The sequence below is a fragment of the Sphaeramia orbicularis genome, chromosome 18, assembly GCF_902148855.1.
Source record: "Sphaeramia orbicularis chromosome 18, fSphaOr1.1, whole genome shotgun sequence".
Classification (NCBI taxonomy): domain Eukaryota; kingdom Metazoa; phylum Chordata; class Actinopteri; order Kurtiformes; family Apogonidae; genus Sphaeramia; species Sphaeramia orbicularis.
The window spans coordinates 36,396,823-36,415,537 of record NC_043974.1 but is presented as its reverse complement, the minus strand read 5'-3'; the positions used below and the strand labels follow the sequence as shown (position 1 = coordinate 36,415,537).

Here is an 18,715-nt window from a genome sequence, read left to right as displayed (position 1 = left end):
AATAAAACCATAGATTATATTGTCCATTAATGTGATTTTTTTTGCATGAACAACTTCCATGATCCCAGATTGTTCACACTCCTAGTTTTAGCATAACCTTTACATTGTGCATCCAGGTTTAACTGCTGTCTGCTCTCTAGTCTTTGTCCACAGTGAGTCAACTGGTAACAAAGCTCTCCAAACTGACTCACCTGGATATCAGCAGGAACGGCTACAGCTGGATGCCCCAGAGCTGCCCCTGGCCCCCCACCCTGAGATACCTCAACATCTCACAGGCCAAACTCAACACCGTCACCCCCTGTCTGCCCGTTACTCTGCAGGTACACGGTGTAGAAAGCATTCCAAGAATCCTTACTCATAGATGAACTTGTAACTCCCTGATTTGACCTGTGTTTTTATAGGTGTTAGATCTAAGCAACAACAATTTAAACTCTTTCCTCTTGGTCCTTCCTGCCCTGACGGAGCTCTACCTCTCAGGGAACAAGTTTCTGATGCTTCCCCTTGGATGGATGTTTCCCAATCTGCAAATACTGAATATACAAGTGAGGAAACAGTTTTTCAGTTCATTGAATACAATCTATTCATACATTGCTGTACAAAGCCATTTGTTATTTAGGTTGAATTAAAGGTTTGGGTATAGATTTTTGGGGATTTAATGAACCTAAGGCTGCAAAATTAATTGATTTTAAATCGAAATCGGATTATTTAATTAGGACGATGTTTAAAAAAGAGTAATCATCAAATCAAATTTCATGTCTGTCGTGTCTCCATGCTGCCTATCCCCAGGCTACCGTAGGCATCGGTGAGAGCGGTCTCCACAGTCTTTGGTCTCCACACATCAGTACAAATATGGTGTTTGCTAAAGAGAGTGAGAAGTTCGTGGTTAAAAATAGCTGGAGCAAGTCGATTGTGTGGAATTGGTACGGCTTCAAAGTTTCTGATGAAAACCAAACCATTCCTCGCTGCAAACTGAAGGCGGTATCAGTCAAAGACTTACATTTTGGAAATACCCCAAGCATAGCGGTGTTTCTAACCTCTCCAGCATCGGCCCATCTTTCACCATTCCACAAATATTAGCATGGCTAGAGTCCTCAGCCTGAAGTGACAGATATCTCAGCATCTCCCCAGGACATGGCTCGTGCTCATTTTTAAATCCAATTGGTGCAGGGGTCACATACGCGGTACATCATCAAAATGACACCTTGGTTGCGGAACAAGAGGTGTTCCTTTTCCATGGCATTCTGGAATCATGATTCCACCTTTATCATGGCTCCGTTACTACCTCCAGAGGTGTTACAGAGCCGCGATAAAGGTAGGACCAAATGATCCCACCATTTTATTTAGACAGATGTCATTCTGGAATAAAGATGAAATATTCTCGTAACAGCTGTGCTGTGTAAAAGGGGCTATAGACTTCATATCACCTTAACAAAAATCTCACAACATACAGACCAAGAAGCGAGGTCAAGGGTATTTATCGAGTTGCCATCTGAAAGTAATTAATTTGCTTTGTTTGTTTACTAATATGTCCTTCAGTTCTTTATGTGCAATTTATTTGTTTCTTGATATGCATACATATGTTTTCTTTGTCCCATTCTTTCACAGTCAAACACCCTGACCATGTTCAGCCTTTCAGACTTGGCCTCATACAGTCGACTCAAGGACCTCCAGGCAGGCCAGAACAAATTCGACTGCAACTGCGACTTTGTCAACTTCTTTCAGTCGGACATTCAAAGACGCAAAGTTATGCATCTATCAGATGGAGAGGACACCTATCTCTGTGACTCCCCTCTCTACCTGCAGGGGAGAGCAGTGGGTCGAGTGTGGCTCTCCATAGTCGACTGCCATCGGGTTTTGTTTGTGTCTGTTAGCTGTGGGTTGGCGCTCATTGTTGGTGTTATGGTGTGCATCCTGTTGTGGCGACTTCATGCATTTTGGTATCTTAAGATGATGTGGGCATGGCTTAAAGCTAAACGTGGGTCCCAACGCCGACGTCGGATCAGACATGAAACAGAGCCATTGCTATCCTTTGATGCCTTCATCTCCTACAGTGAGAGGGATGCTAGCTGGGTGGAGAACTTCTTGGTACCTGAGCTGGAGGAGCCAAGGTAAGTTAACGGTATTAAATAATAGTATGTCAATCAATTAATCAAATTTAATCAAATTTTATTTATGTAGCGCCAAATCATAACAAAAGTTATCTCATGACACTTCACATATAGAGTTGGTCAAAACCAGACTCTAAGCCAATTTACAGAAACCCAACAGAATCCTCCAGGAGCAAACACTTGTGACTGGTGACAATGGCTGCTGTTTACTTTTTCTAGGGATGCACCGATACCACTTCTTTCCAGACTGAGTACAAGTACTTACATTTGAGTACTTGCTGATACCGAGTACCGATACGAGGACTTAATAATCCCATTCCAGTTCTTACTTCCTTTTGTAAATGTGCTTTATTGTCATTGTCATTAGTCTGACTGGAACAAAGTGCTGCTACTGACATTTAATGTGTTGGAATGAGCATTTCTCAATTAATCCACCAGGGGGCGCCACCCTGAACTCACCATACTGGACAAATACCACGAAGAAGAGTAAGGTTTTTTGAGAAGAAGAAGAAGAAAGTCAGTAATAGCGAACATGGAGACGACAGAGGCAACACTAATGTGATACTAATATTGCAGTGTTTTCACTGATAAAGTTTAACAGCTTAGCTTCAGCAGGAAGAGAAAAGAGAAATGAGTGATATGTTTTGTTTTCACTTCCGCTGGCGGCGGTCCGCACCACTCCGTACTCCCGCTGGTATTCTCTGTCTGGGTACGCATCCGCCAGCGCCTGGAAAATGGATGGAATGGACGCAGAGGACGGACAGAACACTGCGTCCGTATTTGTCTGTGTCTGTAACGTTACTGTCAGTCAGCGTTACTTTTGTCACCGTCATTTATTTTGAAAAATCTCCACACTCTTCACACTCCACACACATTATTCCTCCTCCTCGTACCTGCTGCACTGAACTGTGAATGTCACACGGCCGTAAATGGTATCAGTGCATTTGTATCGGATATCTTTTACGAGTCCGAGTACACACACTGAGTATCAGAGCCAATGCCGATACTCGTATCGGTATCGGTGCATCCCTAACTTTTTCCAATAACTTTTCACTGGCTGTGTCAGACTAAGACAATGCTTCATACCATAAAACTCATACATTGGGTTGCATTTCTGTAGATGCTAATATTAACCTATCCTAGCCTGGAAAACAGATGTATCTACCTCAGAGCTAATATTTGATTTAGATTAGATTAGATTAGATTAGATTGGGTAGAACCTCAATGATCCTTTGGGCAAAACCCTCAGGCAATTGAGGATTTGCTCCCATTCATGGTTGAACACATGGATGGACAATGTGACAGATGGATGGGTAGAAAGTTAGCCAGTGAACTAGACCAGTCTCCTTTTCTTAAACTTTCTGCCACTTAAATTAATCTATTTTGAATAAAGGGGAGTTTTTCTTCCTGATGCTGTCAAGTACTTGCTCACAAGTGATTAGTTGGATTTCAAGAGGCAGAGTCATGTCCCTTCTCTACAGGTCTTCATTTCACAACAAATTTTGTATGATATACAAATTTGATATACAATTTCTTTTGCTCCTGTTTGAATTGTGCTTTTGTTAACACGACATGTGTAAAAGAAAAAGATCATTTTCCAAGTTAACAAAGTTACAGTTTGTTGTGAACATGACAACGCATTTGGCTGTATGTGAACTGCATCTCTTAACTTATGTTACCAACACAAAAATGGTCGTCTAGGAAACAAGTTAAAAGAAGTGGAAATCACTGTAGGAGCTGGATGCAGTGTTCTGTTGTACAAACTTAGAGTCATAGCCAAAAGTTTTGGGAATGACAAGTTCTGAGGTACAGTAAAGAACAATTATGAGCATCATATAAGTCTCAAAGATTTGGCTATGACTGTAAAGTGAGTTGACAAATGGACAACTTTTGGAATAATTTGAATAATAATTTGCTTTATACTCCTACAGGAACACCAATGAAGGTGACATGGATTCCACTCCCCTTCAGTCTCTGTCTCTGTGCCTCCACAAACGGGACTTTCTCCCTGGTCAGTGGATTGTGGACAACATCATAAGTGCGATAGAACGCAGCCGAAGGACCGTCTTCATCCTCTCTGAGAACTTCCTCCAGTCCGATTGGTGTCGCTACGAACTGGACTTCTCCCACTTCCAGCTCTTTGACGGCCACACCGATAGAGATGCTGTCATCTTGATCCTGCTGGAGCCGCTGAGCAGAGACGACATCCCCAAACGCTTCTGCAAACTTCGCAAACTCATGGGTTCCACCACTTACCTGGAGTGGCCTCAGGATGACGACCGGAGGGCAGAGTTCTGGAACAACCTCCGAAAGGCTCTGCGAACAGTGGAAGATGAAACCTGAGCATATCGGAAAGGAATGGCAGAGATGGATAAAGGATGAAAGCAGAGCAGGACAACAGAAAAAGATGATAAAAAGAAAATGGCGAACAAGAAAAGAATGACAAAGAACTAAACATTTGGGAATATAACAATTTTTGAGATGAGGTGGAAAAGAAATGGGGAGTATTATAAAAACCCTAGTGCTTAAAAAATGTAATGTTTTTGGCAATGTAAAAATGTACAGATTCTTTTTAGCACAAAAGAAGAAAAAAACATTCATTCCCTTTTGTTGTGTTAATATTAAAGGGGTTACATTTTGCTAAACCCACTTTTATTAGCCTTTGGTACATTTATTTGTGTATTTGATAAAAAAGTTAAAAAACTTTGAATTTTAACTCTCCAGGTGCTGCAAAACTAACTTTATGTTCATTCCGGCAAAATTATAATAATCTTAATAATACCAATCATAACTCCTAACTGTGGAACTGTTTCCACTTTAGAAATACATTTTGCTGTATGCTGTTTTCTTCCCAGCAATGTAATATAATCTAAACAGGCATGTTATATATTAAATAAACAACTGAATAAAAGAAATCAACTGTTGCTATTTGTGCTGCAAAGATGGGATGTTAAACATGGGGGATCGTATACCTTTTGGATACTGCCCCCTAGTGGACATTCGAGTTAAAACAGATTTTGGAACCTCTGCATTAGCTTCACTTTTCATCCCTGAAGGTCTAGACCACAGGTGTCAAACATGTGGCCCGGGGGCCAAATCCGGCCCGCCAAAGGGTCCAGTCTGGCCCTAGGGATGAATTTGTGAAATGAAAAAATTACGCTGAAGATATTAACAATCATTTTAGTTCAGGTTCCACATTCAGACCAATTTAATCTCAGGTAGGTCATAATAACGTATAAATGCTCACAACTCCAAATTTTTCTCTTTGTAAATGTAAATGTTTTCATGTATTTTCAGGTTGTTCATATTTGTTCAGGTTATTCAGATATTTTTTGCGATATTATACTTTGTTTTAGTATAATGTCTTAAGAGAAGTAAGTGCAATTTTAATTAGAGCTGCAACCGATTAATCGATTAGGTGCTTGAAGCAAATGCAAAAACTCACGATTTGATTAATCGACTCAAATTGATTGAAGGGAAATATTCTATTGCAGTTTTCCTGAACTGAAGCTTCTTTGTGTGTCACAATAAGCGTCCGTGTGAAACACAACAGTGGAACCAATGTTTAACAGCAGAGAAATGAAGGAAACAAAACTTTGGTTCAGGAGAATTGTGGTTAAATGATTTTTTTGGATCACTTTCAGTCGATTAATCGGTTGCAGCTCTAATCTTAATAATATTCTCACCTGTTACAAGACCTTTTGTGTATTTGTAGATCCACTGTGATCTGTAAGTGGTAATGTACATGTGTAAATAATAAAGTGAAGTATATATTGGTAAAATTACACATTTTTTTCCCAGTTTGTTCATTTTATTCACATTGTTTGAGAGGATAGTTTGTAGATGCAAACATCTTTATCATGTAATTTTACTTTTTTCACTCTAAAACATGGAGAAAAGTTTGGAGTTGACATTATTTTTATATTATTATATTATAATTTTACTGGTTCGGCCAACTACAGATCAAATTTAGCTGAATGTGGCCCCTGAACTAAAATGAGTTTGACACCCCTGGTCTAGACACAACCACCCCAGAGGACACAGATCCCTTTAGTCTGATTCAGAAGAGTCTGTATTGAAACATCCCTTCACAGCTATTCCTTTTCATCAGTAAATTCCATTCATCAATTTTCCGCTGTATTTACGGTCCCTCTACATCATCAGAAAACATTTACACATCTGTTTTTCTGAAATTAACAAATTACAGATTGTCACTTATGCTTCCTTGAGTTCAAGATCCTTTGCGGTCCAGACCTGAGTCCTTAAAACTGGATCAGTCCCATACATCCACCGATGGAGCCAAAGCGTCCGAACACCAGGTTTGTGGTTCGGACACAGGTATAGACATGAAAACACAAATAAAGGTGATCACAATAAGTAGCTCCACTGCTGGTCTATAATTATACAGTGGTGGTCAAAACTACTAGAACACTTGCAATATTTAAGAGGTTTCATCTATGCTTTTTTTTCCCTTAAAATACCCATAATTCTGCTCTATAAACCACAGAATAGTGTACGGCCTATGCTGCTCATTAAGTAAATATTAAAGTTAAAGTGGATAAAAACAGTTGGATCTGAAATTTCTTGTGCTCACACCGTCTACATGTTTTGAGGAAAAAAATTTTATATACAGGGTGGGGAAGCAAAATTTACAATATTTTGAGGCAGGGACTGAAAGACAGTGTATGACCAATTAGTTTATTGAAAGTCATGAGAATTTATTTGCCACAAGAAAACTGACATAATAGAAAATGTTTTTATTCTATGTGTCCTCCTTCTTTCTCAATAACTGCCTTCACACGCTTCCTGAAACTTGCGCAAGTGTACCTCAAATATTCAGGTGACAGCTTCTCCCATTCTTCTTTAATAGTATCTTCCAGACTTTCTGGTAATAGTTTTGCTCATAGTCATTCTCTTCTTTCCATTATAAACAGTCTTTATGGACACTCCAACTATTTTTGAAATCTCCTTTGGTGTGACGAGTGCATTCAGCAAATCACACACTCTTTGACGTTTGCTTTCCTGATTACTCATATGGGCAAAAGTTTCTGAAAAGGTATGGATAATAGTGTTAGGTATGATTATGACATCAATATATGTTTGGTTTCAGAACAATTGATGCAGTGCCTGCTGAGAAAAAACAACTAAATGTTCATTGTAAATTTTGCTTCCCCACCCTGTATATTTTCAAATCTGTCAGGTGTTCTAATAATTTTGCCACAACTGTAGGTTTTAAACATTTTCATTGGGAATAACATATTATTAAAACATTAATAAATACATTTACAAAAGGTAATAAAAGTGAAGTAGTATCATTTTCTTCTGCTAAAACAAAATTAACTTTTTTTAATAAATAAAATTAAATTAACAATTAAACATAACATTTACAGCCAATGTAGACATTTTGAAATTCATTTTTAAAGTTTTCTTTTTGTGTGTCTGTATCTGATTTATTGCTAATTCTTAAATTATTTTATACGACTTTATATACTCTGAAGTCTTTTATTTACATTCACCATTGTATTTTTATTTTATGTCTTAAGCGCTGTCTTGTTTTCTTTAAAGGACTTATTTTTGTTTAAGTAGAAACACATGGTAACGCCTAAAAATGACAGACAGTTGCGGAAAAAATTATTAGACCACCCTTGTGTTCTTCAATTGCTTGTTCATTTTAATGCCTGGTACAACTAAAGGTACGTTTGTTTGGAGAAATATAATGACAACAACAAAAAATAGCTCATAAGAGTTTAATTTCAGAGCTGATATCTATCCATTTTCCATGTTTTCTTGATAATAACCAAAATCACTTCAGTTCTTACATCAATATCTATGGCATTGTACTGACAAAAACAGTGCTTTTAGGCATTCCATGTTTTCTTTTCTGTCTGTTTTAGTCACATGATACACACAGGAGTTAGTACTGGATTGCATAACCATTGTTTTTGCTGACTTTTGATGGTCTAATAATTTTTTCCATGACTGTATGTATGACTCCATGTATGACCACTATTTACCCAATACAATAAAATATACTGCAATATGCTGCATATAATATACTTTATATCAAAATATAGCAATAATTATGTGAAATAATGCCTTGCCAGCTTGGACATCTGTAAGACGTGATCATCATTTCCTTTTCAAATTGTAATATAGTCTAATAATGTTCAAATAAGGAAAAAAATTACATAAATATAATAATTAATAATCTAATAATTTAAAGTACTGACATATGACAGTGTTTTTCACACACAGTTGTGATTCTGTAACTGATCAGACCTGGTGAAGCTTTGCATACAGACGTCACACCTATATGGTTTCTCTCCAGTGTGGATGCGCTCATGTTTGGACAGATGTGATGATGTGATGAAGGCTTTGTCACAGTATTTACACCTATAACGTCTTTCCCCGGTGTGAATGCGTTCATGATAATGAAGGGCACCATAGGAATTCAATATCTTCCCACAATGCTCACAGGATAGGATAGTTTCTTTGGTATGGATGTTTCTGTGGTTTTTGTAGTTACTCAATTTGGCAAACATCTTCCCACAGTCCTCACAGCAGTATGGTTTCTCTCCAGTGTGGATGCGTTCATGGGCAATCAGGGTTTTCCTCAAAGAGAAACATTTCCCACAGTCGCTACAGCAGTGTGGTTTCTCTCCAGTATGGACCAATCTGTGAGTTTTCAAGTGAGTAACATGAGAGAATGTTTTCCCACATTGTTCACAGGTGTATGGTTTCTCTCCAGTGTGAACTCTTTGATGGACAACTAATTGTGCTTTGGTTGGGTATTTCTTACCACAGAACTCGCAGGTGAAAGGTTTTTCTCCGGTGTGGATTCTCTGATGAACTGTCAGATGTCCTTTTGTTTTGTATGTTTTGTCACATGTGTTGCAGCTGAACGGTCTTTCCCCGGTGTGAACTCTCTGATGATCTGGCAGTTGTCCTTTTCTTTTAAATGTTTTGTCACACTGATCACAGCTGAACGGTCGTTCTCCGGTGTGGACTCTTTGATGAACCTTTAACAGACTGGGTTTGGTGAACTCTTTGTCACAATCTTCACAGCGGTGAACTTTCTACAGATACAGAGAACAGTTATAAGAGAAAATCAAGGTCATAGTGATCTGTCTAAAAGATCATATGAAGAATGTTTTAAGGTAAATTCACAATTCATGATCAGAAATACAGTTGTCTCTTCTTTTTAGAGCTGCAACCGATTAACTGATTAGGTGCTCGAAGCGAATGCAAAAATTCACGATTCGATTAATCGACTTGAACTGATTGAAGGGAAATATTCTATTGCAGTTTTCCTGAATTGAAGCTTCTTTGCGCATCACAATAAGCGTCTGTGTGAAACAAAACAGTGGAACCAATGTTTAACAGCAGAGAAATGAAGGAAACAAAGCTTTGATTCAGGAGAATTGTGGTTGAATGATTTTTTTGGATCACTTTGAGTCGATTAATCAGTTGCAGCTCTACTTCTTTTATAAAGTATTGTTGAGACAGAACCAAAGTAGAAGCAGTTTTCTCGTGGCAGTTTCTGGGGATGTAACTCCTTATGTTATCACTGACTAAAAACGAAATTTTTGGACCAATATACAGTATCACTGCACTAGTTTGACAACATATATATGAAATAAATGCTTGTCCACATTTTATCCTAATCTACATTCATCTATGACACTAGTTATTTGTGACTGGAGTTTTTTTCTGCTGATTAACTAATACTGAAGAATCAGTTTGAGTCTGTGATGTTCTGGTCCAAGTTCTAAGTCTGATTTCTTCACACGCTTTAGTCACATAAGAGTTAAAAACATTTGGTTTCAAGGTAAAACTTTGTTGGAAAAACACTGGAATAATGTGGACCAAAATGATTTAGAAATACAACAACGTAAAGCATCACACACACACGCACAAGCCACAGCAAAAGTACTGGGAAATTAACCAGACTGAATGGAACTGGACCAGATTTAATAAAAATGGAACCTTTCTGGATGGAACTCAACAAGACATGAATAACTGTGACTCAGATAACGGATGTGATTCTAATGTAAACATGAGCTTTTAACTGATCATCCAGACCCATTTAAAGTCACCTTTTGTGTTGACATCATGGTTCTGGTTCAGACGCTGATGTTCTACAACGACAAATCCAGCATCAAACTAGAGACAGAAGAAGCAGCTTCAGACAGAATGACAATACAAAGACAGAATTCATCTTTATGTTTTTGTACATGGACCTGCTGACTCCCTATGAGCCTCTTCACAGCCCCACATCATCTACATGTCTTTACTTCAGGACCAAAATTCAATATTCATGACAAAGCAGGTCTTTTCAGTCCAGGAGCCCAAAGTTATGGAGTCACCTTCTAGAGCAGTGGTTCTCAAATTTTTTACAGTGGAGTACCCCCTGAAATATGTTTTTTTTTTTTAGCCAAGTACCCCCTACTCTGGCTTTAGCATTTTTGATTGAAAAAATGAAGCAAAATTTGTTCCCGTGCCAAAGATGTCTGTTTTTTTATTTTCAAAACTTTGTAAACAAACAACATATGTTTAGCTTTAATATATTAAAAATAACAACTCTTTATAAGTCAACTTTGTTCAAAATATAAACTGAAAAGTGCCCTCCGTCATTCATGAGAAAAATAAATTAAATAGTCATTAATGAATAACTGAACCTTTCATCAACAAAAAATAATGACTTCATAACTCAAATAAACTCATCTTGAAAAAATTAAAATAGAAATGTTCTTAAAATGTTATCAAATCTTAAACAAGATGACAATAATAATATAAAAAATAATCCAAATATTAAAATGAAATAAGGTCAGGAGTGTGAATTTGATTAGATGAATGTATTTATTGTGTTTTATATTTCAGCGTTAATTCTCATTATCTATTTTGCATTCTGTACATGATAACTTATTTAATGTATTTTTACCCCAAAAAATTTTCAAGTACCCCTCGGGCTTCTTCCAAGTACCCCTGGGGGTACGTGTACCCCCATTTGAGAAAGCCTGTTCTAGAGGATCTGACACCTAAAGACTCTTTACAATCTTTAACACCTCTGTGATCAGGTCATACAACATTTTCCTTTTGTGACAACCGCGGTGCAGGGTTTGCTCCTTGTTTTCCTTCCTCCCTGCTCTGTTTGTTTTCCTCCTTTTCCTCTTCATAGACAACAAGTGAAGTAGTTTGATTAGGAGGATATTTTAGTTTATTTCGAATATGCAACAAAACAGAATAATCCTGTTTGGTTCTTATAAATGAAACCGATTATTAGGAAAACAAAACAAACAAAAACCTGCACATATACATGAAAACAAAGTATGACTTAATCTGCATATTCGAAAAGGGGTGAGTGGAAGTATAATTTATTTAATCCTACCCCTTCTCCACACAACAGTCTATCGTTTAGCTTCCATAAGAAAGAGAAGGTTACATTTAATTTTTGCCTCAACAGTCAACCATGATGAACTGCAATGCATTTTTTTATGTTTGCTCTGAAGGAACTTGTGCTAAAATTAAAAAGATACCAAATATAGGTAAGGTAAACATTTTTTTGGTGGTATAAAAAGGCATAAATTCAGCTCAGACCACTAAGGGTTAATACATGTGTCTTTAATCTGCTCCTTTATGTGTTTAATATGTGTAAATAAACACAGACGGATCCTTATTCAACACTTTGCTTTAGATTTTCTTTTAAACTTCTGTTTGTGCAGTCAGCAGCAGAAAAAAAGAGCATTAAAAACACATCAGCAACAGAAAAGAAATGTGTGATTTTATGGAAACGCGTCTGTTTTGTCATGAATCTGAAATTACCTTCAATAATAGTTTCAATAACATGATTCTACTCAACCTAACCCTAGTCTAGGGTCTGTCTGATGGAGCTAACAGCTAACAGCTAAACACAGACTATCGAAGAACACAAACACGGACTAAAACAACAACTAGACGAACACACAACACGGACACACAACAGCAACACAGACAAACCAACACTCAACGACACTAGAACTAACAGGATTAACACTGAACAACAGGAAATTAACTCCAGTAGCGGTTCCAAGGCACGACTCACCCGCATGCGCACTGTGACAGTCCGCACTTAAACCGGTCCGTGTCGCAACAACAACACGTCACAACAATTCCTATAGTTTCTCTCAGCGGTAAAATGTTCCCAGCAAACTTTTAACAAGATTTATTTTATGGATGAAACGTTTAAATTACAGTGGGGGTTTTTTTGTTGTTTTTTTAAATTAATGATTCACAGTAATTTTAAAACTGTCCAATTAAATAAGACTTTAAACAGTTTAAATAGTTGTTTACATATAACAATCCAACTGAAATATCTCTCCATTAACAAGTGAAAAACCTCCAGAATAAAAGTAGTGAGGCTTTAATCAGTTTGAGTTACTAATAAATAAAAATAAATGCTGGTTGTGTGTAGTTTCACAGATACAGTCGATGATCTAAATGTGAAATAGTGGGAATTAATGACAGAATTAATCCAAAGGAATCCTTGTGTCAGAGCAAAACACTGTTTGTACATTAACCCTTTCATGCATAGTGGTCACTCCAGTGGACAGTTAAACTGATGATAAAAGTTTTAAAACATCCATTCTCATAGTTTTCCACCATCATTTTATATTTTCAAATTTATATTCTATATATTTTCAAGTGACATAAACTACATATATTAAACTAGTCTTTTGTTTTGTTTTTGTATTGTAAGAAGAATATGCTGTATTATGAAAAATAAAAGATAGCTTGTTTTAAAATGTTTGTTCTTTCAGTAGCTTTTAGAGACACCATTATTTAACTGACTTGAGGTTGATTTATGTTAATAGAAGGAAAAAGAAAAGTATAATTTTAACTCAATAATCGACAGCATTTGAGAACAAAGTCATGTTAGAAACATTCATAACAAAATGTACTTTATCAAGAAGATGTCATCTGAACGACAAACAGAACTGATTAAAGTAGCAAGAGAAACAGATCAAACAGGAAATACTTGCCTTTGACCTTGTAGATACAATCTGTCACCTGCTGTGTTTTCATAGAATGCATGTTATCAGATACAGAGTCCACCATGTTCACACAGAAGCTCTGAACAGATGCCTTTAAACCCTTTTTTCAGTTTAGTCCAGTGCTAACATTCAGTACTGTTGCCTACTGTGTTACTCTAAATCAGTCTTTCTAAGAAACCCAGGGGGTACCTGAAAATTTTCTGGAAAAACAGATTAAATAAGTCATCATGTACCGAATACAAAATAAACAATGGCAATTAATGCTGAAATATAAAATACAGTAAATACATTCATATAATAGCTTTATTGTCAATCGTCTTGTATAAGCTTTGGTAACATTTTAAGAATATTTCTATTATATAATATTCAAGATGAGTTTATTTGAGTAGCTAAGTAATTACCTCCGCCAAGGAGGTTATGTTTTTGCCGGCGTTGGTTTGTCTGTCTGTGTGCAAGATAAGTCAAAAAGTTATGGACGGATTTGGATGAAAATTTCAGGAAATGTTGATACTGGCACAAGGAACAAATGATTACATTTTGGTGGTGATGGGGGGGGGATGATGATCTGCCTTGGCGGAGGTCTGTGAGTGCCTTTCTGTTATTTTTTGTTGATAAAAGGTTCATTTATTAATTAATCACCAATTTATTGATTTTTCTTAACAAAAGAGAGCACCAAAATTGACTTTAAAAATGTGCTATTTTTAATATATTAAAGTTAAATACATGTTGTTTGAAAAAAACACATAAAAAAACAGACACCTTTGGCACAGGAACAAATTTTGCCAAATTTTTTCAATCAATAATGCTGTTACTTGGCTAAAAAAAACCCTCCTGCTCTCAGCCAGTAGTTCTCAACCTTTTTTTTTTTTGAACAAAAGCTCACTCAAAAAAAAAAAAAAAAAAATTCGGGACTGGGGGGGAGGTGCGTTATTCTAAAAGTAACACAACAAGCCAGATATATAGCTCTGTATATAAAGCCCCCCCTTATCTCATCATTTCCCACCTCCCACCCCCAATTAGTAAGACGGGGGGGGGGCCCTCTGTTACACAGGGTCTTTACATGGGTACCACCCCCCCTGAAAAACACTGTAATAGTCCAACTGCTTGCATGTCAACATGGGGGAAATCTGCTGCATCTCCTTTGTACTAAGACCCAGTGAGTCTGTGATTTTTCAGTATTTTTTTTTTCCCCTCTTGTGCTTGCATCCCCACCCCCAGTTCAGAACCACTGCTCTGAGGTAATGAAAACAGGAACTGTTATTTTCAGGGTTTTGTGGATTTTTCTGTCATAATAAAATGTAATCTGAACATATTGCTTGCTACCAGGTTAAATAAAAGACTAAAAGACTAAACCATTACCCATCAGATGGACGGTTGTGTCCAGTGATGCTACATGACGGTGATTCTCAGACACACCGGTGTCTCTTCACCTGATCAGACCAGGTGAAGTTCTTCTTGCAGCGGTCGCACCAGTACGGTTTCTCTCCAGTGTGAACTCGCTCATGTTTGGACAGATTTGTCGAATCGAAAAAGGTTTTGTCACAGTACTGACACTTGTGGCGTCTGTCTCCGGTGTGGATGCGCTCGTGAGCCTTCAGTCCTTTAGAGGAACTCAACATCTTCCCACAGAGTCCGCAGAAGAAGATGGTCTCTCTGGTGTGGAGGTTCCTGTGGGCACTGTAGGAGCGCAGGGTGGTGAACCTCTTCCCACACTGGTCACAGCTGAACGGTTTGTCTCCGGTGTGGATGCGCTGGTGGGTGATCAGATGTTCCCTCTGACTGAAACGTTTCCCACAGTCGCTACAACGATGCTGTTTCTCTCCGGTGTGGATGAGGTGGTGGCGACCGAGTGTCGAAGACTGAGAGAAGGTTTTCCCACATTGTTCACACGTGTACGGGCGTTCTCCGGTGTGAACTCGTTGGTGTTTCTTCAACAGACTGGGTTTGTTGAACTCCTTGTCACAGTAGTCACAGTTGTAAACTTTCTGCAGGAATAAAGACAAATGATAATTGGGTGCTTCTATGAAACTGCTCCTAAAAACAGGACATGGGAGCTAAAATTCAAACCAGACGTAGAATAATGTTATGAAGCAAGTTTGGAAGCACTTTGGGTCTGTAGAAGCCAATAATGTAATAACAACCGATAACATAATAACAGCCGATAACATAATAAATTTGCCATTTTTCAAATGTATTAGGCCAATAACGTAATAAAAGTCCTGAACCGATAATGTAATAGCTTTTGGCCAATAATGTTATAACTTATTACGTTATTGGCTCGGTTATTACATTCACAAAGAATTTTTTTTTACCAGGCCAATAACATAACGTTATTGACCAAAAGTTATTACGTTATCGGTTCAGGACTTTTATTACGTTATTGGCCAGATATTACGTTATTGGCTTATTACATTTTAAAAACGGCAAATTTATTACGTTATCGGCCGTTATTATGTTATCAGCTGTTATTACATTATTGGCTTCTACAGGGTCTATTTTAAAAATAAATATTTATTGAGATAAAAGAGAAACTATTTTTTACATAAAACACATTTTTATATTATTTTACATTATATTTAACACAAAAATCTGCATGTAACAGAGTCAAAAGGACACGAAAATGGCTATTCTTTTTCAAATATCTCTTTATTCTCTCACTGGTACATTTTGGGAATTGAACTAATTATGCAAGGAAGAGGGTTTCACAAAAGTAACCGCTGTTGCAAAATCATTCACGATTTATTTGCATCTAACTGGGCAGGTTCTACATGTAACAAAAGTGGACACGATGGGTTACATACAAAACCTAGAATGAGACTAAGACTGATGAAAAATGATATGTGTGTGTCTGTGTAACATATGAATCAATGTTGTAGAAGATGTTTCCATAGTAACTACGCAGCCTCTGAATGTCCACATGGGTCATATCTGATGACCATGAAAAGATGACAAACTGTATTTTACAACAATTGTTTACCTGGATTGATAGGATTAATGATCAGAAGTTATTAAACAATATCAGTAGATGGTTTTGGTTGACGGTGGATGTTTGGGCCAGGATATGTATTAAAAAGTATATATTAATTAACAGTTAATGCTCATTGCAGCTAAAGGAAGTAAAACAAGAGGATTTAGGCTTGTTCTTATGTTTAGTTGAGATGTTTTGTCACTTTTTCTTCAGTTTTCTCTGTTTTGATATAATAACTATTGAATTTACTCTGAGCTTTTCTGAACATCTACATGATCAGTGAATTAAACATAGGAAAACATATGATTTAGACGCAATGAGGCAAAATACAGATGATAATATTGTAATCAAGGGTGTGTAGAGGTTAAAAGTAGAGAAAGCAAAAATGGTTGTAGATTTTTAAAGGTTAAAAAGCATCAGAGTCACATTAGATCAAAGTTTAGTCCAAAGGAAATAAAGACTGAGAAGATTCTAACGTCACCTTTTGTGTTGAAGTCATGGTTCAGCAGACGTTGAAGCTTAAACAGATGAATTCAGCGTCAAACTAGAAGAAGAAGAAAAAGAAGAAGAAGAAGAAAATTTAGAATCTAAACAGACATTTTTGACACAGAAAAGAAAAATGAATCAGTCTGGAGCCACATTAACCCTTTCATGCATGAATTATAAGAACCTTAGTCAAGATTTTTTTCTTGAGTGTTTTAATTCCTCTTTAAGCATGAAAAAAACAATGCAAATGAATTTTTTTTTTTATGAACCTATTTTTCGTGAAGTAACAAAAATGTCCACTCAGCTGGACACCGTTCGTTTAATTTTTGAAGCAAAGAAACATGTATTTAAAACTTATCATCTGAAAGTGATATACCGTGTAAAAACTATGAAATAAAAACATTTTTAATGCCGCTAATTGTTAAATCGCTAATGTTTTCTCACATTTTATCATACTCTAATATTAGTTATTACTCATTTCATGGACATAATATCCTCCTGAGACCCAGGAAATGGACAGTTTTAGCTTTTTTACATTAAAAAATGGTCTTGATTGGAAACTGCATACTGCAAAAGTTTTTTTCAGCTACATTTTTAAAATAATTTTTATTTATTGATTGATTTTTTAAATGGAATGTCCTTCGTAATAAACAGCATTTTTTATTTAAAACTGTCAAACCTTTGTCCCCTACAGAGGACAAAATGCATTGCTGGGTCTCAGGAGGATATGCAAAAAAAAAAAAAAAAAATTGTTTCAGAAAACTGTTAATTACAGTCTAATAACAATTAGCAACCGATTTACACTAAAACATGTTAGTGCTGATCAGGTCTATCATGAGCAGCAAAGTTATAGTAATTGTATGAATTGCAGTGTTTGGGATGATGCATAAGTGTCCACTGTGTTGGCTGACATGCAAGTAAATTTTCCAGCAGGTGACATGAGGCTGTGCTCTCATTGGAGGAATGAAGATTCTGCTAGCCAATTAGAATCGTTTATTAACCCTTTCATGCATGAATTATGAGAACTATAGTAAAGATGTTTTTTTTTTTTTCCTGAGTGTTTTTATTCCTCTTTTGGTATGAAAAAAACAATGTGATCGATTTTTTTTTTTTTTTTTTTAATTAACTTATTTTTCATGGAGTTACAAAAATGTCCACTCAGCTGCAAACTGTGTGTCTAATTTTTGAAGCAAAGACACATGTATTTAAAACACAGTATCGGAAAGTGAAACTGCGTGAAAACTATGAAATAAAAACATTTTTAATGCAGCTCAACTGATGTTTTGGTTTTTTTTTTTTCATACTCTATTACTAGTTATTACTCACTTCATGCAAATAATATACCAAAAAAATCTGATGTTTTCTCACATTCTAAACATACTCTAATACTAGTTATTACTCACTTCATGCAGATAATATACAAAAAAACCTTCTTTTTTTTTTTTTTCTGGAAAATGTTAAATGCAGTGTAATAACAACTAACAATTGGTATAATAGGTTTCTCAAGAGCAGCAAAGTTACAGTAATGGTATGAACTGCAGTGTTTGGGATGATGCATAAGTGTCAACTGTGTTGGCTGATATGCAAGTAAAACAACAAAACCCATGAATATACAAGAGAACAACTGTGGAATATCTGTCCACTGTAGTGACCACTGTGCATGAAAGGGTTAAATAGAATCCTGTTTACATTTTACCTGCTGGTACTCTCTCTAAGGTACTGACATATATTAAAAAAAAAAACAAACAAAAAAAAAAAAAACAATTCAACCTTTTCTCTTAAGTCTAAAAATGTCCTAATTACCATGAATTATTTCCATGTGTTCCTCACTGGCTGAAGGTTGCAGATCCTGGAATCCAGATCTTCTCCAGGACTGACTGTGACACGTTCCAGAAGCCATCATTATCATCACCGTAGCTAGTGCGCATGCGCAACTCCACAGCACCGTCAGTCCAATCGGTGCCGTTTCCGCTTATTCTGTGTTTTCCTGACCATCCAAACTGGACACATAAACATTACTCTGACTTCACTAAGCATCACACAGCTCTGTCCAAACACTAAGTGCCTCCAGGACACACATCTGATCTGCCGACCGGTCCGCGCTCCAAACAGTCCGTGTGGAA

General features: G+C 36.7%; 3 protein-coding genes across 6 annotated transcripts in view; 1 reads left to right on the top strand and 2 right to left on the bottom strand.

Moving 5' to 3' along the window:
- tlr2 (toll-like receptor 2) overlaps positions 1–5,263 on the top strand; it is a 22,068-nt gene extending 16,805 nt beyond the window's left edge. Inside the window, exons 9-12 of one of the 2 annotated variants that reach the window (XM_030162636.1) lie at positions 141–320; positions 402–542; positions 1,606–2,108; positions 4,040–5,263. In XM_030162636.1, the coding sequence (XP_030018496.1) occupies positions 141–320; positions 402–542; positions 1,606–2,108; positions 4,040–4,451 (1,236 nt within the window). In that variant the 3' untranslated portion in view covers positions 4,452–5,263. The remainder of the gene's footprint in view (positions 1–140; positions 321–401; positions 543–1,605; positions 2,109–4,039) is intronic. The other variant, XM_030162635.1, reaches the window with a different exon arrangement.
- LOC115438346 (uncharacterized) overlaps positions 1–18,715 on the bottom strand; it is a 96,757-nt gene that overhangs the window by 45,983 nt on the left and 32,059 nt on the right. The gene's annotated exons all lie outside the window — the stretch shown is intronic.
- On the bottom strand, positions 4,318–18,715 carry LOC115438804 (gastrula zinc finger protein XlCGF7.1-like). 3 transcript variants are annotated; one of them, XM_030162645.1, is made up of 3 exons: positions 16,588–16,620; positions 8,388–9,184; positions 4,318–4,424 (listed from the first exon to the last, which is right to left on the bottom strand). In XM_030162645.1, the coding sequence occupies exons 1-3, from the start codon at positions 16,603–16,605 to the stop codon at positions 4,376–4,378; spliced, it is 864 nt and encodes a 287-aa protein (XP_030018505.1). In that variant the 5' UTR covers positions 16,606–16,620; the 3' UTR covers positions 4,318–4,375. The 3 variants fall into 3 exon arrangements, with proteins under 3 accessions (XP_030018505.1, XP_030018504.1, XP_030018506.1); XM_030162644.1 differs by lacking the exon at positions 16,588–16,620 and adding an exon at positions 10,205–10,271; XM_030162646.1 differs by lacking the exons at positions 4,318–4,424; positions 8,388–9,184 and adding exons at positions 14,350–15,123; positions 18,396–18,715 and having other exon boundaries at positions 16,588–16,650.

Bases quoted from the DNA above. Each gene is read 5' to 3' on its own strand.
- LOC115438804 (XM_030162645.1), bottom strand. The intron at 4,425-8,387 runs GTCTGATCAGTT...CACTGTTCGCAG, and splicing joins TGTATGCAAAGCTTCACCAG to AGCCTTTCGGAGGTTGTTCC.